We start from the raw sequence: 25,267 nt of genomic DNA on the forward strand, positions 1-25,267 counted from the left end.
CCAGGCTGGGCCCTTCTTCCCCCACAGTCTGTAAAAGAGCCCATGCATGGATGGCCTCATCCGGGGCCTAATCTGACCTAATAAGAGCTTAAACCATTGTGCTCTACAAGATGCCCAGAGAGTCAGGTCACGATCTCACACTCTGTGAGTTTGAGCCCGCGTCGGGCTCTGTGCTGACAGCTCAGAGCCTGGAGCCTGTTTCAGATTCTGTGTCTCCCCCTCTCTCTGCCCTTCCCCTGCTCATGCTCTGTCTCTGTCTCAAAAATAAATAAAAACATTAAGATTAAAAAAAAAAAAAAATGCCCAGAGAGCCTAGATTCCTACCCTCCACCCCAAAATTGTGCATTTCGTCCCCTAAACATAAACAGGGATAAAAGCCCAGACAGCTCTTCTGTGTCTACTGTGGGCAAGGACCCTGTGCCCTAAACCAGCATCTACTGGTCTGTCCAGCACCAGCGCCAGCGCCAGTGCCAGCTGGGCTGCTACCTTCTGGTCCGTCAGGGAGTACATGTTGCCGATAATCTGGGCTGCCATCTTCCGCGTGTCCGTGGAACGGTCCTGAAAGGCTCTCTGGACAATGGGCATGATGAGGGCCAAGGATGGGGCATCGATGAAGTGAACAAACTTGGTATCCAGCAGGGTCTGCAAGCACTTCTGGGTCTTTCTGGAGGGGTCCGTCAGGGCATCCAGCAGGACAGGGGCAATGGCTGCATGTCCAAACAAGAGAGAAGCTGGTCTACATGAGTCTCAGGAGCGGCAAAACTGCCGAGTCCCCAGAACAACACGGGGTCAGAAGAGAAAGGAGTCCGGGGCCACCCCTCACTGGAACCCCACAAGTCACCAGCTGTGGAAGCCAGCCTGTTTACAAAGAGCAATCCCTGCTCCGCCAGGAAGAAAGTAGCAGCTGTCACCCCTTTGCACTGAGCAGCTTGATCTAGCAGGACTACTAGAGTCTGCTTTCAGTGGGAGCTGAGCTGCAGCCACAGTGCTCAGCCTCCGCAGGAGCGCAGCCCAGGCACCACAGTGCCTGATCGTGGAAGGGGCAGCCCAGAGTGGTTTTGCAAAGAAACTGTTTTGAGACACCAAATGCCCCAAGCCAGTGGTGGCAATGAAACACACAATGCTCAGAGGAGTTACACCCAGATAAAACAAGCTCTTCATGTGAGCACCATCAGCCTGGCAAAAGAAATGCCAAGAGAAATACCTGGCTTATCTTTTCCAAAGTCTGGGGAATTCATCCACTGTGAAGACCCATGCTGGCCAACAATTGAAAAAAAAAAACAAAAACTAACAACCCGATTAAAAAAAGGCAAAAGATTTTAAGAGTTCTCCAAAGGAGATATGCAAATGGCCAAGAAGCCCACGAAAAAGTTCAACATCATTAGTCATTAGGGAAATGTAAATCGAAACCACGATTAGATGCCACTTCACATGCACTAGGGTGGCTATGACCAAAAAAAGACAGACAATAACAGCGTAGGCAATGAGAACTCTCACACACTGCTGCCGGGAATGTCAAGTGATCCAGCCGCTTTGGAAAACAGTCTAGCAGTTCCTGAGAAATGCAGACAGTTACCATATCATGACCCAGCAATTTCCATTCCTAGGTACCTAAGAGACCTGAACATGTCTAAAAACACCACCATGTATGCAAATGTTTATAGCAGCATTATTTCAAACAGCCAATAAGCAGAAACAACCCAAATGTCCATCAAAAGATGACTTAATAAACAAAATGTGGTCTATCCACAAGATGGATTATTGGGCCATTAAGAAAGCACTGATGCATGCTACAACATGGAAGAAACTTAAAAACATTATGCTAAGCTCAAGACGCTAGACACAAAGGGACAAACGCATATGATCCCACTATACGAAGTGTCTGCAACAGGTAAATGCAAAGAAACAGAAAGCCTATTAGTGGCTATCAGGGCCCAGAGGCAGGAAAGGGAATGAAGAGTGAATGCTAACAGGTAGGAGATTTCTTTTTGGGGTGAGAAAAATGTCCTGGAAATAGACTGTGGTGATGCTCGTGTAATTTTGTGAATATACAAAAAAAAACACCGAATTGTATACATTTTTAAAAAGTGATTTTAATATTATGCAAATCATATCTTAATTTAAACACACACACACACACACACACACACACACACACACACACACACACACACCATGCTGGATTCTCAAAATGAAAGCACTTCCCTTCCTTTGATAGAGATCAAGACTGTTTCCGAGCCTTAGGAATCTCCAAGGCTGTTGAACATTGTAAAAGACAACAAAACCCAAGTATACCTATTCATCCCTTAAAAAACAAAACCACACAGAAAACATCTTCTGAATAAACAAAAGTCTGGTAACGCCTGGCTGAACTACATTGAACAATTACCTATGTTCCACACTAAAGCTTAAAAATTCACCTTGCTTAGCGAGGTGGCTGCTGGGTTTTGTTTCTAGAAATCAACCTCTTGCCATCACTCAATCAAGAACCACACGACAGGGGCGCCTGGATGGCTCAGTCGGTTGAGCATCTCTTGATTTCGGCTCAGGTCATGATCCCAGAGTCACGGCACTGGGCTGAGTGTGGAGCCTGCTTGGGATTCTCTCCCTCTGCCCCTCTCCCCCGCAAGCATGCATTCTCTCTCTGAAGTAAATATATTTTTAAAAAAGAACCACACTACAGGGCACAATTAAGGGGAATAACCCTCCCCTAATCTTCCCCTCTATCACATATCTTCTGCAATGAAACAGAATAGAAAGTTCCCAAAGAATGTACGATGCTGATGTGGCCCAGAACATGTCATTTAATTCTGTTGACTTCAGGGCTCAGCTTAGTGCACAGGATCTCTCAGAGTCAAGCGCTTCTGAGACAATGACTCAGTTTCTCCATTTATGCAGTCAACGATGACAGCTCCAGACCAGTGGCAAAACTACTTCCAAACTACTTCCCACTAATTGTTCTAGAAAAAGGGCTTCCCAGAATTTAGAGGTTATTTCAATGTGAGCATATCTGTCCTCAGAGGGCAAAGATCTTTGCTGAATGCCTGTTCCCTGCAGTGTCCGGGGATGGGAGGAGGAGCCAGGGAGAAGCATACCCAGGATCTCCGGATTCCTGATGACGGAGCCGATCTGCCTGAGCGCCTGCTGTCCAGCCTTCTGCACTTTGACATGGGAGTCAGTGAGCACCTCCGTAAGCTTGGGCACGATGTTGGGCAGGCAGGATGACAGCTGCTTGGGAGCACAGTACGCCATTGCCCCAAGCAGCTCCACCGACCCTGCAGATGGCAGACACAGGCCAAGCATGGAATCACTGAGCACAGGCCAGGGAGCCACTTGTGCCAGCTGCCTGAGCAAGGGACAACCGGCCTGCCCCTCTGCAGAGTGTGGCAGACTGCAGACTGTGACCCCTCAGGCAGTCCCCAGGGGGAGGGGCAAGGAAGTTGGGGGGTGATGTGACTCCAGCAGAGCAAGCACAATGCTCCTGAGTCCTACTGAGCCACAGGATTCTGGGTGTCATGCAAGGCGGTATAGGGAAAAGAGGAGAGACCAGGATGGGGGAAAACCTGGCTGAGTCCTGGTGGTGGTCTAAGGCCGATTCACTGAATCTCTCTGGCCTAGTTTCTTTATTCACATGTGAAGAAACTCATTTAGATCTGTGATTTTTCAAACTGCAGGGCAAAGCCTGAAGGACTGAGGGGAAGGCCAAAGGAGAGGCCAAGTAGGAAGGCCCCAGATCTTGACCCTGCCCAAACCAGAACAGCTCTGCTTGTATCTGCTTTGCATATTTGGATGCCAGATAAGATTCTATTTTTAAAAAGGAACTTAAGGGGGAAAAAACTTTAAAGTCACAGAAAGTAGCCACAGACTAATTTTAAGGCTCTGGGATTTCCTCGCTGAGGGCAATGGTTCCTGCCAGGGGCCTGTTCTTTGCATGAAAGCGCACAAATTATTGAAGGACTGAGGCGCATGATGACTCAGAGGGTCTTGGCCTTGCCCGTGGGCTGGGGAGCACACATGCACAGGACAAGACCCCTAGATGGCTTCCTGGATCCCTGCAAGGGCAATCTTCAGAAAAGGAAGTTGAACAGAGACATAGACGGAAGCAGCTTACCAGCTTTGGTCCTCCAGGATTCCTCCTCCAGGGCAGCCAGTAAGGAGGGGAGCACCAGCTTTACCCCGTGAGCACTCAGGTTGCTCATCACAGCCTTGGCACAATCATCTGCAGCCTCAAGGGAGAAGAAAAGGCAATCAGGGGCCTCCTTGCCCAAGCAAGAGTCAAGGCCTGACAGCAGACTGAGTGTTCCCCCTGGCGACAACACTTAATTGGGGTCTCCTGTGTCAGACCCTGGGCCTAGGCCTATAGTCACAGCTGAGAAGGAGAGTTTCTCACCTCACAGAGCTTCAGCACTTTACTGGGAATCAGAAGAGACCGGTGCCCAAGGTATAGGTGGAGAGGTTCTGGAAGCGGGCCCTTCCACCACCTCCGGCCCGTGGCTGAAACTCACAGCCAGCGGCAGGCTGGCTGCCAGTGGGTCTCATGTGCAGCCTCAGGACTTACCTCACGCACGTACTGGTTCCCATCCCCGAAGCACAGCAGCAGATGGGGCAGCACATGAACCACGTATGGCTCGAAGAGCTTCCCCAGCATGGTGCAGAGCATCTCGAAGGCAAAGAGGGCTCCTGGGGGAGAGGGTGGGACAGCTGGGAACAGACTGTGCTCTGAAGGCAGCCACAAGATAACCTCCCTGCCACTTCCTCACCCTTTGGACACAATCAAGGCAGCTGTAGAACTAAATCGGCTGCCCTGTGAGGGAGCAGCACCCTCTGCCTCCCCCAGAACAGGGATATGGCTGAGCAGAAAGAGGGAGAGAACAAGGGAGTGTCTGTCACTTCTTGGCACTAATGCCAGTAAGGCCAATTCTCTCTTGGCTGATGGTCTCTGAGTAAGAAATAAAGTCTAGGCCACATCAGCAAGGACCAGATGGAACGGGTTACACAATCTGCCTCCTCAACAGCACACACACAAACACCAACTCTTCAGTGAGGAAGGAAAAGCCCGATAGATTCCTTCCTGTGGCAGCTGTGGGAACCGACTTCCCATATTAGGCAGCCCCAAGCTCAGAGACACTCACCCTCTCGCCGGCGGAAGTTCTTCTTATCCTGGATGGCATCGGTCAGCGCAGCCATCATTTCCTGCTGTTTTAGTGACAGGATACCCAGGCCCTTCACCAGCCCTGCCAGCCCATAGGCGGCCCCTTTGCGCTCTGCGTACTTGTCTGACTCCAGCAGCTGCTGCATCAGCCTCTGGATCATCCCTCCTGCGTCCTCTTTGATGGCTGGCACGAGAGGCGGCAAGCAGCTGGCCACAGATTCCTGCACCTACAGGAGGGGCCCACCTAGTCAGCGCCACAGCTCAACTACGGCCGGTTCCTGGGAGTTGCCACAGTCCTACGCAGCATCTCACCACATGATGTCCCCAAAGCCCACCTCAGCCACTGTCTGTCAGACAACACAGGGCGTCAGACAAGCAAACAGTGTTATACGCCCATGGATGATGCGGGCTCCCTCAGGGTGCACAATACATCTGTTAGGCCTGGGCAGGTGAGAGAAACTCCAGGAAGACTAAACCCACTTGCAAAGAATGGTCCAGGGAGAAGTGCATTACGGTGTTCCTTAAAAATGGCCCAAGTTTTCTAACTTGTCAAAGGCCCTGGAAATTCAGCTGGGCCTCACAGGGCCAGGCCCAGATTAACTGGTACCAAAAGACATGATCAATTCTGTCTTCTAGCCATAGCTCAATATGCTGTGCTGTCAGAGGCTCGGGCAGGTGAGTGTCTGAATTTCTTTTACCACAATTTTGCAAAGCTACATTTGACAAGAACATTCTGAGTGCTCCAAAATGTAAGTCACTTGGGGGTGGGGAGGGGAACATATATTTTCAGAAAAGAAAACAATCCTCACACTATGGCTTGGGAGACTACATTAAAAGGCCCCTGAAATGTGTAAGGAACACACAGAAGGTCAGGGAAAGCTCAGCATAAGGAGTGCTGGGTTTACACTAAGTGCAAAAAACAACTGTTAGTAAATGAGTAGGGAAAAAAATGAAAACACCTAGTATGAAGCCTACTGGAATAAAGTAACTCCCTCTCCAAGGGTGCTCTTGACCATAAACCAGACTGTCCCGAGACAGAGGATGACTCCTCACTGAGAACTGGCCCTTCTGGACCCTGATGCCCAACTCGGCGCTAGCACACAGAGGCACATCTATCTACAGTCAGTCCCAATTCCCCAGCTGGCTTGTGGGCCCCAAGCCAGGAGGCAGGTACCTGCTGGGAGGGGGTAGAGAGGGCAGCGATGAGTTTGGCAACAATGGGCTTCACTTTGGGGTCGCTCTTGTCCAGGTGCTTGGCCAGAGAGCCCATGAGGACCACCACACTCTGCCGCACGGCATCGTAGCTGGCATCATTGGGCGCATTCTTCAGGAACTCCTCGAACACTGGCAGCAGTGAGTTGACGTTCTCCTGGAAAGCCAAGCCCACCCTGAGCCTCAAATTAACCCTACAGGCTGCACCTGGAGATGATGGTCTCTGCCCCAAGGACCAAGACCGTGTCTGGCTCTGGGACCGGCATCCTGACAAGCCAGTCAGTAATGCCAGCAGGTTTCCCAGTTTTCTGGCAGGAATGCAGTGGACTTACAAGAATTTAACTACCTTACAGGGTCTTTTGGGCTCAAAAAAAGAAAAATGAAATCTTGCATGGGGCCAGTGGCCCACCAGGCCTCCTGACACTCAGCCTTCCTGTGTCACCACTGCTTACCCCTGCCTCCTGACCTGCCTGCTCCTCACCCCCTCAGCTGGCTGAGATCTTTTACCTTCCCGTGGGTGTTGAGGGTCGCAAGGGCTGCATCCAACATGCACTTCCGGACATCTGGGTTTCGGTCGTTGAGAGCATCAGGGACAAAAAACTGAAAGAGGGGCTTCACCTGAGAGCTATCCAAACACTGGGAGAGCTTGTTTAGGGCCAAAGCCAAGCCACACCTAAGAAATAAGGGGGTAACGTGTCAGGAGGCGAGGGCCGGCCAGGAGCCTCCTCTGTGGCGGAATCTTCCCCGACCTGCCACAAGAAAAGGGAGCTTACAGCAGCTCCCTCTGGGGTGCAGAGCACAGCATGGAGCCCACTGCCCAGTGCTTACCACCAGTCTAGACAATCGTCTCAACAACCCATTTGTCAAATGGAGACCTCCTGCCATCTGCCCAGAGTTTACTTCCCTCCAGGGCGACCTTGGGCACGAACAAGCTCTGCCTCTGTTTCCCCACCTGTGAGTACAATGCCCACCCTACCTCCAGGACAGGCTGCAGGAGGGGAGAGAGGAAGAGAATCAGAGGTAAAGGCACTTGGAAGTGAACATACTATCCTTTTCAGCTATAGAGCAGTGAGAAGGTCCCCAGGGACCTCTGAGGAAACAGAGGCTTGGAGGAAAGGAGAAACATGCCAAAGTCACTCGGCTAGCCCAGAAGGAGCCAGGACTTGAACTGAGGTCTGACTCAGAGGGAGGTCTTGCCCTTTCCTTCCACTGTCCCGTTATTCCACATTGCCTCCTCTTGGCACCCAACTCACCCAACCTGAAATATCTCAGAAAGCTCTGAGTGGAACAAGATGGCAACGGCCATTATACCTGGCTTCCCACTGATCTGGAGGAGATTCAGAGATAACTCGTCCCAAAGCATCCAGCACTGGGGGCGGCCGCTGCAAAAGACAGGTTGATAAATGTACTGCTGTGCGCTCTCCAGTCAAGCCGGGCAGGCCAGCCGTCAGCTGTGAGGTGGGAGATCAGTCACAGCCACCCTGGGTCACAGTGAGCTCCAAGACTCCTATCTCGAGCAGGTCGGAGGCCGAGCAGAGTCCAACCCACTCTCACACAGCCCAGCCCGCAGCAGGGTGCACAGGCCACTCACATAGAGCTTCTCCTGGTAAATCTCCATGAGCCTGCCCATAACCTCTGCCGCCTGCCGCTGGTACCGTGCCACAGCCTGGGAGAGGGCTTCAGCCCCGGCCTGCCTCACAGCTGCCTCGTGATAGATGACATCGTCTATCAGCAAGGAGCAGAGGTCCGGCTGCAGATCTAGGCCCATCGTTGACCAGAGCCTGTAGCAGACCAAACAAAGGCGGGGGCTAGTGAGACAAGGGTTTGCAACATCCACTCTGCCAAACACGACCACCCAGCCCTTCTCTTGCTGTTGGCTGAGCTCTCTGGGTCCAGTTATTTCATAAGGGAAGAGAGGACAGAGCAGGAAAAAAAAAAACCAAAACAATCTTCCAGTGGCTCTCACCTCTCAGCCAGCTTCTGGATCTCTTCCTCCTTGTCAAACTTGACCACCCAGAGCCTCCGCAGAAGGTTCAGGCCATTCTTCTCGTCAGTATCAGGCGCTGGCAATACCATGTGGAGTTCCATCAGTCCCTGAGAGGGGGTGGGATGGGACAGGTGAGGCCCAACCTTTGACCAGAGCCTCTGAGCTGCCTCTTTACCTCCCTCTAAGGCTGTACTATCCAAGACGTAGCCACCAGCCACACATGGGTCTTCAAAGTTAAATCAATTAAAATTAACTCTAAGTTCCTCAAACAGCTTTCCCTTTGTGAAATGACGGGCATGTGGGGATAGAATCTTTTTTACCATAAAATTTTAAAACTCTCAGTGTGCAAGACAAACCTCAGAAAAAAAGACATTCCCTTTGTTTTCTTTGAGAAAAATTTTCCACATGGCTATTGTCTTCCACATCTTGCCAAGAACCAGTGAAAACTCAGTCACAGATCAATAGCAAGAGGCAGCAGACTGGCATCAGGAAGCCCTGTCTCATACTCCAAGGGGAACCTTTAGTCTGTGTTCCAAAAGCACCAAGAAAAGCCCAAGTACAAGGTGATGAGTTGAAAAAACAGGGGCACCTGGGTGGCTCAAGTCAGTTAGACATCCAACTCTTGATTTCGGCTCAGGTCATGATCTCACAGTTTGGTTCATGGGTTCCAGCTCCATGTCAGGCTTCACGCTGGCAGTGCAGAACCTGCTTGGGATTCTCTGTCTCTCTGCCCCTCCCCTGCGTGTACGTGCGTGTGCACGCTCTCTCGCTCCCTCTCTCAAAAGTAAATAAAAAACTTAAAAAAAAAAAAGGGAAAAAGAAAAAACAAACTAATCCACTGAGTTTTATCTGTCTATAAAAGTACCAAGATCCACACTCCATTTTAAAAATCTGGTCAAGTCTTCCAAGGTAAAGAAAAAATGGCCAGTGACACACTGACAGCTGCTTTGTTGCTCCCCTTCCTACAATGACCCTGACCCACCCAATGACCTCTTTTCTTTGCCTCCAGGACACCCTGGTGCAGATGTGAGGCATTTCCCATCATTTGAAAGAATGTCCCTCATGCAATTCAAATACTTGCACTGAGAGACAAGGAATACCCCAGCAACCCGAGAAGGGAGTGGGCACGTACCCGGAGCGCAGTGTCCCGCACACTGGCACAAGGGGACTGTAAGGCACAGAGCAGCACATCCACTTCCTCCTGCTCTGCAAAGGCACAGCCATCCTCGCCACTGCTGCTGGCACACAGGGTAGTCAGGGTGTCTGAAGCCAGAACCTAAGGAAAACATTGATGCGCTGGGCTCGGTCCAGCAAATTACTTACTTCTATAGGATCAGGCAGGAGGCCGGGTGATGGGCTGAGGGGCCCACAGAGGGATATGAACTGAGGACACCCACCCCAAAGCCCTCGTGGGTCCAAGCCCCCTGCTCTAGGCCAAGCTAATGGCACAGCCCATGCAGAATATTCAGGCTGGCCATAACTAGTTGAGAATATTCAGGCTGGCACTTTAAAATAGCCTTTTAGCTTGAGTCCAAAAGTGAGGGATAAGAAAGAGAACCAGGATTCAACCCCAAGCACTGGGAACTGAGCTCAGAGTCACAAAATGAGTTGTAGCAATAGCCAACTGAAAACCAGATCACCTGCAGGCGGGGAGAGCCTGTCCCGATCACCCAAGTCAGAAGGCGCAACATGGCCACACGAGGCAGCAGCTCCGGGCCATTCTAGGAGAGAAATGTAGGGAAGTCAGGGTGAGGCTCTGGGGAAGGTCTGCAACCACACCTAGGAATACAAACGGCAGGCAGCATCCTCTCACCCTCAGGAACATTCTGGGTCATACGGCCGACTCCACTGTAGAAACACTGTCAGCTTTACCACTAACTCCATGGGAGCCAACCCCAGTCGGCCACCATCCTCAGGGACTCAAAACAAGTACATTCTGAAACATACTTTAAATTCACAGTACACGAAGTACAGATGGCCCACAAACACAGGGATATTTCACTTTACAAGTAGTAAAGAAATGCAGGATGAAATGGGATACTATTCTTTTACCCACCGTTGGCAAGGTGAATTACCACCTGAGGTTGTGTTAGGTACAGAGACAGAACTCTTGGTGAGGGTCTAGCTCAGAGCACACCACATAACCTGGCAACTCCATGCCCAAGAATGTGTCCTATGGAAATGCTTATGCGGCTGCACAAGGGTCATACGTATACAAGGCAGCATAGTGCAGTGCTGCTCAAGATAGGGAAAATATCAACAGGAAGAGTTCATTGAAACATTGGCGCACCTGCAGCACAGAACCCTACACAGCCTGTAAAGCCGCTGGCATTAAAGAAGAATGGAGCATATGGTCATATGAAAGCAGGACAATCAATTTTTGCCTGTGTGGGGCAGTATGTATATATATGTATGTGTATATATATATATATATTTTTTTTTTTTGGCTTCTATGTTCTTGGATTTTTTTTTACATTCTTGGAATTTTTAAACACATACATACGTTACTTTGGCACATTTTCAGAACATATGTTAAAAAGGAAACCCTTCAGTGAATGAGGTCTAATCTCAAAATCACAAGGAAGTCAAAGGCAGTGTGATCAAAATTATCTTCTGAGTTAGAAAAAAAACTAACAAAACAGGGGTGCCTAGGTGGCTCTGTCGATTAAGCATCTGACTCTTGATTTCGGCTTGGGTCATGATCTTGCGGTTTGTGGGTTTGAGCCCTGCATCGGGCTCTCTGCTGACGGCATGGAGCCTGCATGGGATTCTTTCTCTCTTCCTCTACCTCTGCCGCTTGCCTGCTCGCACGTTCTCAAAGTAAATAAACATTACAAAAAAAAAACACACAAAAACCACACAATAAATTAATAAAAAATCCTTCCAACTTCTCCAAGTCAGAAACTCTCAAGAGACCTGTAAGCTTCTTTGAGGCTGTCAGTGCTGCACTAAAGAGAACATTTGGGTTCTCCTCACCAATGGCTGCTGCGCTGGATATATGCACACACTCTACTACCCCACCAGAACCCGTGATAGGCCAACCAAGTGTGGAGAGCCCCTGCCTCCCTGACCCGCCTCAAGCCAAGGATAGAGATGAGCTCCCCTGCCAACCTCATCCACGCGCCCTGGGGGATTGTTAGGTGAGGCCCTCAGTTGGGCATGGACGGTGAGGATCTGAAGAATCTGGGCCATGTGCTCTTCCTCCTCCTCGCTGTGGTGGGGCATCTCAGTCAGCACCATCTTTAGAAACGGGAAGACCAAGGAGAAGGCTGGCGCAGACAGGGGCGCAGCATCTGTGAGAGTAAGCAACAGACACACTCTTGCAGGCATCTGCCAAGCTGCCGCCTCAGTTTCCATTCTCCAGGTGAGCAGGCGGAGGGGTGAAGGAGGCTGGAGGCTCCTTCTGATGCCCAGAAGCACAGGATATGATGACAGGGATGAAAGCTGGTAGCCTGGTTCTGCAGCCCATCATGCTCCTACCCCAAACACTGCCCAGTTCCAGGATGAGAAAGGTAAAGCACACAGGTAGATTCCAGTGACAAGAAGCAGGCTCCCAAGGTGGGGAGGGGTCACAGTAGCTCACAGAATACCAGGACTCAGAAATTCTCCATCTGGTCCAACCCCCCATTTTTCAGAGGAGGAAACGAAGGCCAAGAAGGAAAGTGACTCGCCCAAGGCCACAGCTGCAGGAAGCCCTGGGGAACATTGAGGCTCACGAACTTGCTGCACCGGCATATACCACCTCGTGCCCGCTGCCCTTACCTGCACTGTTCCTCACCTGGCTCACCCTTGCCCACCCTGCTGCTGATGGTGTGGCTATGCAGCAGGGTCACCGCCCTCTTCACGGCCACCGACAGCTCTTCCTGGCACCATGACTTATCCAGGGCACACTCTGGCTTCAGCAGGCGTAAAGTCACATGGCTCACCAAAGTGCCTATGTCCAACAGAAGGGACCCAAAGGGGATGACCGATACAAAGACACAGAATCCAGCCTGGGCACAAACCAGGGCCCCCAGGTAGAGGCACGTTATCCCTTAATCCTAGTTCTGCTGTGCCAAACCTAATTTCTCATTTCATGTTCATGGCAGCACGGGCGGGGGGGGCACGTAGGCCAGCAGGAGCTGTCCTTCCAACACTAAGAAGTTAAAAGTGTGAGCCCAGAGTTGTTCAGAAAGGGTAAAGCTCTACCCATTTGGAGCTCCCACCTTCCGTGTAATAAGCCCAGCCAGCCATTAACAGTTTTGGCAGGCTCCATAAGCACCAACTAACTTTTCCACTCAGAACCGTTCCCAGATTCTAGCCTCACACCCATAGGAATATACCCTTTAAGCTAGAAAGTCTGCTTAAGGCCATTAACCCTTGAGAGTGAGGCCACCATAACACCCAGCCACTACCTGGTCTTTGTATCTCCATAGCTAACAAAAAGCTAAGGGTCACAGAGACCTCTCATCATGGACACGTGGCTGCTCAGCAGCTCTGGGCTGCACTGACCAGCCACGTAGCATCAAACCAACCCCATTGCCACTGAATTTCTGACTGATTAGTTTTAAAATTGTTACAGAAAGACCACACTGATTAGTGTTTAGAAGTCTGTACTCAGAGTGAAGGGACCAACAGACATAAAACAGGAGGGAGCACAGAGGAGGGAGCTCCATGTCGATCCCAAGGATATACAGCTTGAGGTTCCAAGGCTGCTTCCCTATGGAAACAGAAGTCGCTGGCCTAGACCACCGTGTGCCTCCCCACAGGCGCTCAGGGGCATCCCCCACCCCCTCCCGAGCTGCCGTGGGCCCCACCCACAGCCAGCAAACAAGAACTAACCCAAAGCCTTGAGCCTAGGGGGCATGACGCAGGCAGCCAAGGACAGGAAAGGGTTCTTGATCCTGGGAGCAGCCAGGGGAGATTTCAGCAAGGGCAGGAAAGAATCGACCAAAACAGGGATATACTGGGTCAGGCCAGATGGATTCTTGGCGAGGATGGTGTCCAGCAGGCCCAGCGCTGCCTCCAGCTCACCGTCCAGCTGCAAGCAGAGTTGGCCGAGGAGGCAGGTCAGCAGGGCCTGCTCCGGACAGCAAGGGGCGGGTCTAGCCTGTGGTAGCAGCAGCCACTCACCTCCTGCAGCCGCCTCCGGACCTGCGCCTCCTTGTCCAGCTGGGCCTGAAGCATCTCCTTCTGCTTACTGGTCAGCTGCACCTCCTCTTTTATACCTTTCTTCTTCTTTATCTCCTAAAGGCAACGAGCAAACCAATTCCGTCTCCAGGGAACAGACCTCCCTCCCTACCACAGAGTAGGGAGTGAGATCTGTCCCACAATCAGCACCATGCCAGCCCAAAGTCTGTGACTTGGGCCCCCAAACCTGCCACGTGGCCTCCCCCACCTCCCACAAAGTCCACAGCCACCTGGTTTCCAGAGGATGGAGACAGCAGTAGAGAAGTAATTTCTTATTGCATTCTCTATTGACAAAGGCAAGAAGAGCCTTTAATATGTTAGAAAAATGAAAAGTCCCTCAGTGAGCTGGGAAGGGTATCCTACCCATGCAGCTTCAGATTCTAAACCTTAGTCTCCCTCCCACAGATGCTCTCCCCTAGTATAAGTTGGAGCCTAAAAAAGGCCAAGAAATCACTCATTCATTCAACAAGCATTTATTGAGCACCTCCATTGCGCCAGGCACTGCTCTAGATGCTGGGGATACTGCGGGGAAGAAGGCCAAGTCTCTGCCCTCACGGAGCTCACAATCTAGTGGGCGAAGACAAGCAATGAACATGAACAGGGTGACTTGACAGCGGGATGAAGGTTATAAATGAAGAAATGAAATATGCTGCACAGTAAGTGGGAAGAGGGGTGGGGTCTACTCTGGACTGGGTGGGCAGGGTGGTTGCCTGAGAGGGGGACAAGGGAGACAAGGTGTGGTAAAGGGCCCAGTGTGGTAAAGGGACCTGCTCTGCTGTCAGAATCGGCTCGGTTAACAAGCCGAATACACAATTCCCCAAAAGCTACATAGGGCCAGGCCCTATGCATTCTCTCAGGAGGAAAGACGGGTCCCAGCCTCTAGGCGGTGGGGTAACAGGCACGGAATCAAGTCACACCATTTGGTGGGAGAAAGGTAGGAATTGGCCCTCAGCAGAGAGAGAAATTTGTCTTCCTTGAGTTGAGGGGTGGAAAAAGCTAAAGAAAGGGTTAAGTAAAAAGGGTGGTAGGGGGACCCCGGACTGGTGGAGGGGTCAGAAGAGTGTGCCATGGGCCTCAGGATGACCCCAAGGAACGGTATACACAAAGCAGGGAAAGTCACCAGCCTGAGGCCACAAACTCAGCAGCCACCTCACGTGTAATGCTTCCATGTACTCACCTCCTTGAGCTCCAGCTCAATGATCTGCTCCTTAAAGGAATAAGCTTTGTTCTCTCGCTTCATGTTGGCTTTCTTTATGCTGTCCTGCTGGGCACTGAAACATCAAAGCAGGTGATCAGCCAGCTTCAAAACAGCCACCAGGTCCTCCAGCCTCCCACCAGTAGTGAAACCCCAGCTAGCTTTGAAGTTGTATGCACCAGGAAAGTACCAGAGACTTGAAATGCTCTTGTATCCCAAGCCTAAGCATGTGCCTGGAACAGAGCAGTACTTGTCCAACGAATGGAAAAGTGGTTTAATTGATTCCTTGCAACAACTCTGTAACGGAGGCCTCTCTCTCTTATAGGTAAGAAAACTAAGGCTTGGGGCAACTGAGCCCATGAGTGGGGACTCACCTCTGGATGATAGACTTGTCATACAGCTCGCCGGCAGGAGTCTGCATAATGGCAAACTCCTCCCGTGTCACCTGGCGCAATGCAGGGTTCTGCACGGAGGCAGTGATGGTGCTGATGAGCTGTGGAAGGACCCGGTCCGGGGACAGGACGGAGAGGGAGCCCATGGCATTCATGGAAGACTGTCAAACACAGACAGGGTCAGGATGCACCAAGACCGGCACTGGACAGGGGTCCTGCCATGCCTAAACACCCTGGCTACCAGCTCTTCTTCTTCTTGCCACTGCCTGCTCTTTCTGAGCATTGGCCCCTCCCCGGCATAAACAGTAGGAGTGTGTGCCTGCCTTCCCAGGAAGCATTTCCCGCTTGGTCTGGTACCAGCACCCTGACTGGGTGACACACTCCTCTCCTCTCAATCTCTGTGGTGCAAGTGAAGCTGCCCCCACCTTTTCCAGAGGTGGGCATATGACACAGCCCAAAAGGACAGGCTCAGAAACAAACACAGGCCCCAAATCAGGTCAACAAGGGCAGTGAGACCCCATGCCAGTTTAAATGATTGGAAAACACAAGCTTTTCTCACTTGGGCTGATAGGGACAAGCTATAAGCCTGGAAGTGTGTCAGCTGCCCTGCTACCAGGGAGGAAGAGACTGTTGGAGAATGAAGCCCCCATCATGGAGAGCAGAGACGAGACACAGATGGAAGAGACAGAGAGATGGCAGAGAGTAAGAGAGACACCACCTACAGTGTCCTGAAGATAACATCTGAGTCCCCGTAGCCAGCATCGTGCAGAGCCAGTCATATCCTGTGACTCAGCAGTGAGAAGAGGCAGGAAGCTCCCTCTTGTGCTTAAACCATGTTTGCATTTTCTGTCACTTGCAACCCAAGGGTCCAAGGCCACGTTTCACCACACCTGCACCTCCTTCGTTGAATCCTCCCTCTGACACTCTGACGTGAGGCCAGAACTAGTCCATATGCCAATCACCTGGTTCAGGGGACTCTGCATGGTGATCCTAGGGATGATCTGATCCAAGTGCCTGGTGATGAAGGCTTCGAGGTCAATCTTCATCCTGGCGAGGAGCGCTGGCCAGAGTCCAGACTGCACTGCCACTGAAGAGAAGGGGAGCAATTTGAGGCCTTCTGCCCAGCCTACCCTCATCCTGCCCAGTGGAGTCCCTGCCCCTCCCACACTCGCCCCAGGCACAGACCTAAGGATGGGTGATGCGAGATGATCAGCATCTCCTGGGCCAGCTGTTCAGTGTTGGTAATGTCACCCTCCAGTCCTGGCACCCCAGAGATGACACAAAGAGCCTCCTGCAGGACCCTCGGAGGTACATAGGCCTTGCCTGCCTCAGTCACCTCCCCAGCATCAGTCACCAGAGCCTCTAAAGGTAGCACCTGCAAGGAAACAACTCATCAGCCCCCACTACTCAGCACCCTGTGCAGGCCTGGCACACAAGAGACAAAGATGCCAGGGGCACGGCTGCCTTTCACACATGGTGTTCTCTGGGGTTCCTGCTGGAGAGAGACATGCCTAGCTCCCTGCATGGGACTTGCAGGCTGTGAGATGTGCCTGGAAGGAGGAAGCACAAATGACTCTGCACCTAAAAAGCCCATGGGGAGAAAGGTGGCCACAGAAATTGGTCCAGGAGACCCAGCCAGAGAGACCACAAGTCTGTCACTGGCCCACATCCCTCAAGCGGGATTAGGGAGGGAGGGACACGGAGTACAAAGAGCACTAACAAGGGACCTGGTCTTTGGGGTCTACTCTCACTTCTGTCACCCACTGGTGGGGGACGCTGGGCAAGTCATTTCAGCTGGACCCTGGACAATTCATATAAAATAAAGATATTTAGCCTGGTTTTTTTTGTTGTTTTTTTGAGAGTAAGGGAGAGAGAGGGGGAGAGTGCATGAGCAGGGGAAGGGGACAAAGGGAGAGAGAATCTTAAGTAGGCTCCATGCTCAGTGCAGAGCCCAAAGTGGGGCCTGATCCCACAGCCCTGGGATCATGACCTGAGCCGAGATCAAGAGTTGGATGTTAACTGACCGAGCCACCCAAGCACCCCATAGCCTACCTGCCTTGTAACAGCAGTGTGAAAAAAGCAAAAGAGAGAATGGGTTGCAAATGCTCTAAAAATTATAAAATGCTTTAAAAAGAAAGTGTTATTCCATTACTCAGTGATAAAAAGATTCAACTACAGGTCACAATTCTGACAAGAAAAGCATCTCTGAAAAGACAAAGAAATTATATGAAATAAGATGTTATCAGAGCTTCAAGGGTAGGGCAGAAGATTCTGGCATCACACAAGTGTCTCAGTGAGAACAGCCCAGGAAGAGACCAGCGAACTCCCATGGCATAACTGGGGTGGGCTAAGTGGGTCAGTGAGCCCCAGGTTCTGGACCCCAGCTGCCCTCACCTTGTGAGAACTGAGGACAGCCTTCAGCTCCTCCAGGAGTCCAAATGCCAGCTTAAAGCCCCCGAGAGAGGACAGCAGCTTCCGGACCGTGTGCTGGGCCTGCCTGCGCACACGCCAGGTACGACTCAGGAGCACGGCCACCAGAGCCCGATGGTACTGCCTGCAAGCACAAGGACATAGCACCCTGGGGAAGGTGGATGTGGGCTCTCTGCAGCCAGCCCTCCCACCCTGCACACACGCTGTTTCTCAGGCTCCTGCCGCGGTCTGCCCCATGTGGCCCAAGGGGAAGGTAAACAGGCCTCACGTACTGAACTTTGTTGCCTGTGAGTCTATGCGGGTGATCAAGGAAAAGTCTCTCTGTCAGATGCAGCACAGTACACAGGGCTAGGAGGGGAGACAAACAGCAGAAGTGTTTTTAAAATACAGAACGCATCCAGAAGGAACTGAAAAGGCCTGGAAAATGAACACCAAAACGTAAATGTGATTATCGCTGGATCTGAAGTTCCTTTTTTGCCGACAATGTACACAAGTATTTTGGACTGATTAAAAATATAACGCTTCATTCTAATTAAAAATTACTATGCAGTTCTAAAAAAGAGGGTGAGGACACTCACATACTGATGTAGAATGATTGCCAAGTCTACATAGCACAATGTGTATGGCAGGCAAGCTACCATTTGTGTAAAAAAAGTGAAGAACTAACACAAGAAGACATTTGCTGGTATAAAGTATAAAATATCAAGGATACACAGAAGCTAATATAACTGGTTCTCCATGGCCAGGGACATTGGATGGCCAGAGATCAAAGCAGGGGTATGATTTTCAACGTAGGCCCTCTTGGATCTTTTATTTTTGAATTATGTGAGTGTATTTCCTATACAAGAACTAATTTTTTTTTAAATCAGGAAGTGACTAACAGTTTCAGCTCGTTTATAACTGAATGTTGTGATTTGTGAATCAAAAGACTTTTCAAATCACTGATTAGCGGCAGACACCCCTAAGGCAACCTAGAATTTTAAACCTACATTTAAAGATCAACTGTTCCTTCTCTGCCGGGAGAGAAACCAGTAGTTTTGTGTCTCCTGGTGGGGGAGTGCAGCCAGCCACACTCCACCATAGTTTCTCAGCTGCCTTGTAATAACACAAGAAAACCTCCGAGACAGCACCAATTACCCAATCAGCTATAATTAAACCTAATATTGCAGCCTCACAACCATTAGCACTCTGTCTCCACAAATCTACCAACTCCCCCATTCCCCAGCCTTCCAAGCCCCACAGGGGTGCATTCATTCCCACGGTGGCTGACAGCCCAGCTGCTGACCACAGCACTCTGGTCCAGTTTTTGCTTAGCTGACTGGTCGAGGCAACAGGCAGTCAGGGAAGGGTCCTCTCTGAAGACCCGCCAGGGAGACTCAGGCCCAACCTCAAGTTCAAGAAAGTCCAACTAAGTCACTCACCATCCTCTGAAGCCATGAGCAGGAATTTCTCAGAAGTGAAAATCTGTTTCTTCTCATCTACAATCAGCTGCCAGAAACCACTCAGTTTGGCCTCTGCAAGAAACAAAAGGTCACTCCATGACAGAGCTCACTCCATCTGCCAGGGTTGGTCCCCTCCATCCTGAAGCTGCTGGGGCCAGCTACGTGGACAGACCCTGCTTTGCAGCAGGCAGCAATGCTCCCCCAGCATGGATGGGTCACCCCTAGCCTCACTGCCCACCCCCTCCCCATTCTGAGAACTAACCAGTCCTTCTGGTGTCAATGCCTACATGAAAACCATCTGCTGCCTACAGAGGCCCAGGCAAACATCTCCCACCTGAAGTCCCACCTACTCCAGCTGCCAGGCTGAAACACTTGTTCACACATCGTGCTCTCCCTGGCTGAGGCTGATCTGAACTCACACCCTTCCAGCTGGTGAAATCCTTCCTTCAGGACCCTAGTCCAAAGGCTCCTTTGTGAAGCCTTTCCTGACAGCCAGCACCTAAACCAAAAGGAATCCCTTCTTCAAAACTGCTTTACTGCCACATTTTACCTCAAACAACGGACATACTTTTGCATCTCCTCTCACTAGAGTAAAGCAGCTTAAAATTTGTGGAATCGCGGTCATGTTCATCTCTGCCTTCCTGCCAAGGCAGCGCAGGGTTCTGGAATTTACACAGACGGCACCCAATGGTATAGAAGAGCTGAACTCCATTTCTAACCACAGGAATAAGTTCACATATGTCTGCAGCCAGAGTAGGACATGCACTAAAGCAAGCATGGAATACCAGGAAGCCACAAAAAGAAAGAGAAAGCTCTTTTGGTTGTGCCAATTTGGAATCTTTTCCAAGGCATATTCAGTATCTTCAGTAGAAGAAGACTGGCTAGGGGGAAGCTTTTCAAGGTACACTCTAAAAAAGTCCCACTATACCAAACCCAGGTCAGTCTGGACATTATATACAAACCCTGTCCCAGAGCACTTGAGCAAAAGTGCAAAGGAGGACAGTGACAAGAGTCACTGGCTGTATTCCCATCTCCTAGTGTGACCCTAAGATTCATCCCTGCACACATCCCTAGTGTGACCCTGAGGCATCCCTGTGGCTGCCCCAGTATGGTGGTGACCAAGCTGATCCTGTGAAATCCTAAACATCAAGACACTCCTCCCAAGGACTATGAATGAGGCGTCATCTGCTACCATCCTGGACAAGCTTAGACCCTTACCAGCCTGCGAGTCAGCCACCGAAAGCTTCGAGAGCAGCAAGGCTGCAGCAACCCCTTCAGTGACTGTGGGAACCTGAGTGCTCTGGGAGGCTGCCTTCTCCACTGTCTGGATGAGCAAAGGCAGTAAGTCCAGGGCCTGCAATAGTGTGTCACCTGTGGAGAGAGGACCAGCAATTTACAAAACTCCTTGTCAGGGGTGACAAGATTACTCAAGAAAGGAATTATCCACTGAGGTCTGAAATGCTAAAGCCCTTCAGTTACCCTGTCAAATGCTGTGAAGTAGGGGAAGCAAACCCAACAACCACAATGTTAGAGCTAGAAGGATCATTGCAAATCCAATAGTTCAGTTATCCGTTTGATGGGTAAGGAAAGAGACGGAGACAGGTTAAGTAAGTTGCCCAAGGGCACATAGCTGGTCGGAGGAGAGCCAGGGCCTATCGCAAACCTAGCAATTTCTTTCTGGGGCTCTTCCCCTACACCAGACAAGCTCACGACCCAAATTCCAAAACCAGAACCAACCTATGGACCTATTAACTAAACCCACTTGGTTAAAATTAAAAAAAAAATTTTTTTTAAGTAGAATTCTGTTAAAAAGTACAGCTAAACCGATGTTTTCTTAACTATTAAAGTGTTATATAAGAACATTTTACAATAAAACACATATTTCATTTGGATGAGGTCATGAATTTGAATCTAAAAAAATGTTTATTTTAATGGTTTCTTTTATATTATGTGTACTTTAAAAGTGGCAAGTAGAAATAGCTCAAGCTGAAGAGACTAGTTTAAACCAAGTCTCTGCTATCTAGAACTCAATCTAAATCAAGATTGGTCAATGCAGCAAAACTGTAAACTGACATAGAGAGTACAGGCCCTGTAGATAAGGGACACCCTTCTGTGGAATCTCCTAGACATTTCTTTAAACACAGCTCATCACAGGCGTAAGCTTTTTAAAAAAAGAAACACTAGGCTAGGGGTGCCTAGGTGACTTAGTAGGTTGAGCATCCCACTCCCGATTTTGAATCAGATCATGATCCCAGGGTCATGGGAGTGAGCCCTGTGTCAGGCTCTGCACTGAGTGGGAAGCCTGCTTAAAATTCTCTCTCTCTCTCCCTCTGCCCCTCTCCCCAGCTCATGTCCTCTCTATATAAAAATTAAAAAGAAAAAAATTTAAAAGAAGTATAGCCTATACGAGAGGTAGAAATTAACACTAGAGATTTCTACCTTGGAAATCAAGGAGATCATAGATCCTATGCAGATTGGAAAGTTTCCCCCAGCTTTGCCTGGGAAAGAGGTAGATGCCCATACCCAAATGACAGGTTTGTCAGCCCTGAAGAAAGGGCAGTGCTTGCTTTCCAGTAAGTCCAACGTAAAGTATCCATGAAGTTGGACTTTTTCAATCAGCCAACTCACAATCCCTTGCCCAAGATTTCAGATAATATAGTGACAGGTTATAGTCCTGGGTCCTCTCTGAATGAAGCTTTGTAACTTGAAGGTGTGATATGGGAGAGAAGTCAAAGTCTGCTGTGAAGACTGGGCACTGATCCAGGCTTTGTGGATGATTAAGCCCGAGGCTCCCAGAGGCTCAAAGAAGTGGTGCAAAGTAAGCTGGACTGAATGGGAAAGCTGGGGACGGTGACAATGCCCAGAAGACTCAGGCACCCCTGCAGGGGAGGCATCTCACCTCGGAAGCAGGCCAGCATGCACTGCAGGTAGGCATGCCGCACTGCAGAGGTGGAGGTTTTAAGGCTGAAGGCTTTCTTGAACCATTCGGTGAGCTTCTTGGGCACTTCCGTGGTGAACCGGTTACACCAGAGAGCCAGGACAGAGACAGCGTGCACCAAGGTGCCTTCATGAACTAGGGCAAGAAGCAGAAATCCAGTCAGTTCAGCATCTCAGGCCCATGTCCAATCGCTGCCACCAGCACCCAAAAGCAAGCAAGGGTACAAGGGGGAGGAAGCCATGATGCTTCAGGGGAGGTCTGCCTTCAGAAGGGGTTCATGGCAGGCAGCTCTGGCTGTGAAAACCGTAGTCAAGAGGGGATCCAGATTGCATCCTTACCATGCGGCACAGTTACCTTCTTGCTGCAGGAACGGAATGAACAGCTCAGCCACAGTCCCATTCAGGACTTGACTAGAAGGCCCAGACACCACGTGATGACTGACACTCCCGATCCCTGTAAGGCAGGGGATTTCCTGTTCAGCACAAAACCACAAACACAGGAGTCTTCCTGCCGCTGCCCACTTCCCTAGCGGCCATGCCTCTCCTCTGGCCATTAGTGCCTTTCCCTCAATCCCCCCTCCAGATGACCTGCCTTTTAGGGAAGCCAGGCCTCCCTCTCGCTAGACCCAAACAAGTTCCACCTGCCACACAGGCAGGCAGCAGAGTCCTGGCAGACAGGCTGGGATGTCCAGGATTATCAGAGGAGTCAAGATCCAATGACAGACCTGCCTTACTATACCTGAGAGGACGCTGATCTTCTGGGCTACAATGGTCAGTTTTCCCTCCGAGCCTGAGAGGAGAGACGGCAAAGATTCAAACTCCACGTCTGCCACGTTTCCCATGGGGGTGATTAATGTGGTCATGTGTGTGACACCAAGAGACAGCCTCTGATTCCAGAAATAGACTTTCTATTGTGAAGCTGGGTTTATAACATTTCCTAGACTTTTTCCTGATTAGAACAGTAGTTTTGCTCTTACAGAAAATTTGAGAAACAAAAAATATAAAGGAAAGCATTTAAAACTCACCCACATGCCCACTACCCAAAGACATTATGAACATTCTGGGGTATTTCCCTCTAGTGTTTCCCTTTATGCATACAATAATGTCTACGCTTAAAAAAAAAAAAAAAGAGATCGCCCCCATCTACACTGCCCTGTGCATGCTTATGTTCACTTCCCATGTCTCATTCTACTGAGAGCCTTCTCCTGGCCACACGGCCTTGACATAAGCAGACTCAGAGCCCCAAGTCCCAGGCAGGTTCCGGCCCCACAGCTCAGCCATTCTCATGGCCAGGAAGGCTTACTCACCACCAAGGATAGCAAACAGGTGCCTGGTCAGGGCTTCTGTCGCAGAAGAGTCACTGCACTGGCGAGCCAGGTTCCGCAGTGCCAGCACAGCCTCATCCATCAGGCGGGGACTGTTGGACTTCAGCTGACCTGGACACAGAGAGCTGCAGCTCAGAAAGTGCTGAGAGCTGAGGATCCAAGCTTTCATCTTTGTCTTTCCATGTTCCTAATTCTTCCATCCATGAGCTGGGTGTTCTCGTTATAAAGAAGCTCGGGGCACCTGGGTAGCTCAGTGGGTTAAGTGTCCAACTTTGGCTCAGATCACGATCTCACGGTTTGTGAGTTCAAGCCCAACATTGGGCTCTGTGCTGACAGGTTGGAGCCTGGAGCCTGCTTCGGATTCTCTGCCTCCCTCTCTCTCTGCCCCTCCCCTGCTCACATTCTTTCTCTCTTTCTCTCTCTCCCTCTCTCAAATAAACAAACATTAAAAGAGTATCAAGAAAGAAATTTTGCAAATGTAGTTTCTTTCTTTCTTAAGATTTTAAAGTAATTTCTACACCCAACATGGGTATCAAACTCACAACCCTGAGATTAAGAGCTGCACACTCTAACTGAGCCAGCCAGGCGTCCCAAATGTAATTTATTTCTAGACTGAGCTGTCCCTGCCCTTTTTCCTAAAATAATTGGGAAAATACATCCAAAACCCCAGGTGCCATCCCAGGGGCTAGAGAGGGGTCAGGATACTCACTAGCCAGTCCTTTCACGATGTCCAGGGCATACTGGCTGAGATCAAGAGTCACTGACGCCAGCAGACTGGAGATAGCTAAGGAGGACAGAAAATACACACCATGTCTATATTAGGTATAAATGCCTACTTCTGCCCTGCTCCCCAGCCAATGCGCCACACCAAAGCAACCATTCTTCATCTCCATAAAGTCATGTGAGTGGTCAAACCTTTGCCCCTATAGTTTCAAGTGCCACCTCCACAACAAGTTCAAACTGTCTAGAGCAGATGTTCTTCACCTGAATGGTTTCCAGAAGGTTCTTGGACCTCTAACTAAAATTGTTTGCAGTATTCCAGGCCGATATACTTTTGTACGTCCTTTTAGCAAGAGGGCCCATGACTTTCCACATATTCTCAAAAGGGTCCCTGATCTCTCTCCCAAGGTCCCGATGAGGTAAACAGTGAATACATCCTTCGCTCCATCCCCACCACTTCTGCGGCCAGGCACCAGAGATGCAACTCATCAGGCAACCCAGCTCCCTCCCACCATCCTGTCTGGCAGCAACCTACTTTCAATAACATTCTCTGGACTTCTCAGTAAGGACTTCTGTATGGTGGGCAGTATCAGATCCTTAAATTCCGAGTGAGACATGTATCGGAGCAGAGGGGCACAGTTATCCTACAAAGAGAAAGGAGTCAGGCACCCAGACTTCATGGGAACAGACCAAGAATACAGGACAGCTCTGAATAAGAATTTAAATGGGATTTAGCTTGTCCAGGTAAGGTCTACTTCTCACTCACCAATAGATACTTCTGAGGCTTTACTTTGCTCATCAGGATGTTCTTCATATAAAAATCCAATAGGGCACTCTACAGAGTACAAAGACTGGTCAGACCAATATTCTGAGTATCTCATCACTGGCCTAAAAGATCCCTTTTGTGGGAGTGCCTCTAAAAACTACAAATCCATAAAAAATAAAATACATACATGCATACATGAATAAATAAATAAAATACAAATCAGTGCCTAAATTTCAGCATCACATACGGAGGGCTCATTGATCATACCATTCATCATTTTAAAACCTTCCACAGCTTTCCAGAGCTGCTAGGATCCAGTCCAAAGTCCTTGGCCTGGCTCCCAGGCTGCCTGCTGACCTGCGGCTACCACTCACACCTCTCCAACCCCACTCACTTCCTCTGCCTGGCTTTCTCTGCCCAAAATACCCCTCCTTGGGGCGCCTGGGTGGCTCAGTCAGTTGGGCGGCCGACTTCGGCTCAGGTCACAATCTCACACTCCGTGAGTTCGAGCCCCGCGTCAGGCTCTGTGCTGACAGCTCA

At 50.1% G+C, this 25,267-nt stretch overlaps 1 protein-coding gene across 2 annotated transcripts in view; it reads right to left on the bottom strand.

The window, feature by feature from the left end:
- The window catches only part of GCN1 (GCN1 activator of EIF2AK4), a 58,991-nt gene that overhangs the window by 18,392 nt on the left and 15,332 nt on the right, over positions 1 to 25,267 (bottom strand). Inside the window, exons 8-38 of one of the 2 annotated variants that reach the window (XM_047828454.1) lie at positions 24,728 to 24,796; positions 24,497 to 24,605; positions 23,951 to 24,025; positions 23,224 to 23,352; positions 22,656 to 22,706; positions 22,272 to 22,370; positions 21,879 to 22,052; positions 20,198 to 20,350; positions 18,959 to 19,051; positions 17,810 to 17,885; positions 17,502 to 17,661; positions 16,293 to 16,482; positions 16,070 to 16,194; positions 15,090 to 15,268; positions 14,698 to 14,791; positions 13,464 to 13,577; positions 13,173 to 13,371; positions 12,130 to 12,285; positions 11,463 to 11,644; positions 9,992 to 10,072; positions 9,484 to 9,627; positions 8,331 to 8,458; positions 7,956 to 8,145; positions 7,676 to 7,746; positions 6,872 to 7,037; positions 6,327 to 6,521; positions 5,133 to 5,379; positions 4,559 to 4,680; positions 4,112 to 4,226; positions 3,096 to 3,275; positions 487 to 707 (exon numbers count right to left, since the gene is read on the bottom strand). In XM_047828454.1, the coding sequence (XP_047684410.1) occupies positions 487 to 707; positions 3,096 to 3,275; positions 4,112 to 4,226; positions 4,559 to 4,680; positions 5,133 to 5,379; positions 6,327 to 6,521; positions 6,872 to 7,037; positions 7,676 to 7,746; positions 7,956 to 8,145; positions 8,331 to 8,458; positions 9,484 to 9,627; positions 9,992 to 10,072; positions 11,463 to 11,644; positions 12,130 to 12,285; positions 13,173 to 13,371; positions 13,464 to 13,577; positions 14,698 to 14,791; positions 15,090 to 15,268; positions 16,070 to 16,194; positions 16,293 to 16,482; positions 17,502 to 17,661; positions 17,810 to 17,885; positions 18,959 to 19,051; positions 20,198 to 20,350; positions 21,879 to 22,052; positions 22,272 to 22,370; positions 22,656 to 22,706; positions 23,224 to 23,352; positions 23,951 to 24,025; positions 24,497 to 24,605; positions 24,728 to 24,796 (4,287 nt within the window). Of the gene's footprint in view, positions 1 to 486; positions 708 to 3,095; positions 3,276 to 4,111; positions 4,227 to 4,558; positions 4,681 to 5,132; positions 5,380 to 6,326; positions 6,522 to 6,871; positions 7,038 to 7,675; positions 7,747 to 7,955; positions 8,146 to 8,330; positions 8,459 to 9,483; positions 9,628 to 9,991; positions 10,073 to 11,462; positions 11,645 to 12,129; positions 12,286 to 13,172; positions 13,372 to 13,463; positions 13,578 to 14,697; positions 14,792 to 15,089; positions 15,269 to 16,069; positions 16,195 to 16,292; positions 16,483 to 17,501; positions 17,662 to 17,809; positions 17,886 to 18,958; positions 19,052 to 20,197; positions 20,351 to 21,878; positions 22,053 to 22,255; positions 22,371 to 22,655; positions 22,707 to 23,223; positions 23,353 to 23,950; positions 24,026 to 24,496; positions 24,606 to 24,727; positions 24,797 to 25,267 lie in introns of those variants that run through there. The other variant, XM_047828455.1, reaches the window with a different exon arrangement.

This window comes from Prionailurus viverrinus, chromosome D3, assembly GCF_022837055.1.
Source record: "Prionailurus viverrinus isolate Anna chromosome D3, UM_Priviv_1.0, whole genome shotgun sequence".
NCBI classification, from domain to species: Eukaryota; Metazoa; Chordata; class Mammalia; order Carnivora; family Felidae; genus Prionailurus; species Prionailurus viverrinus.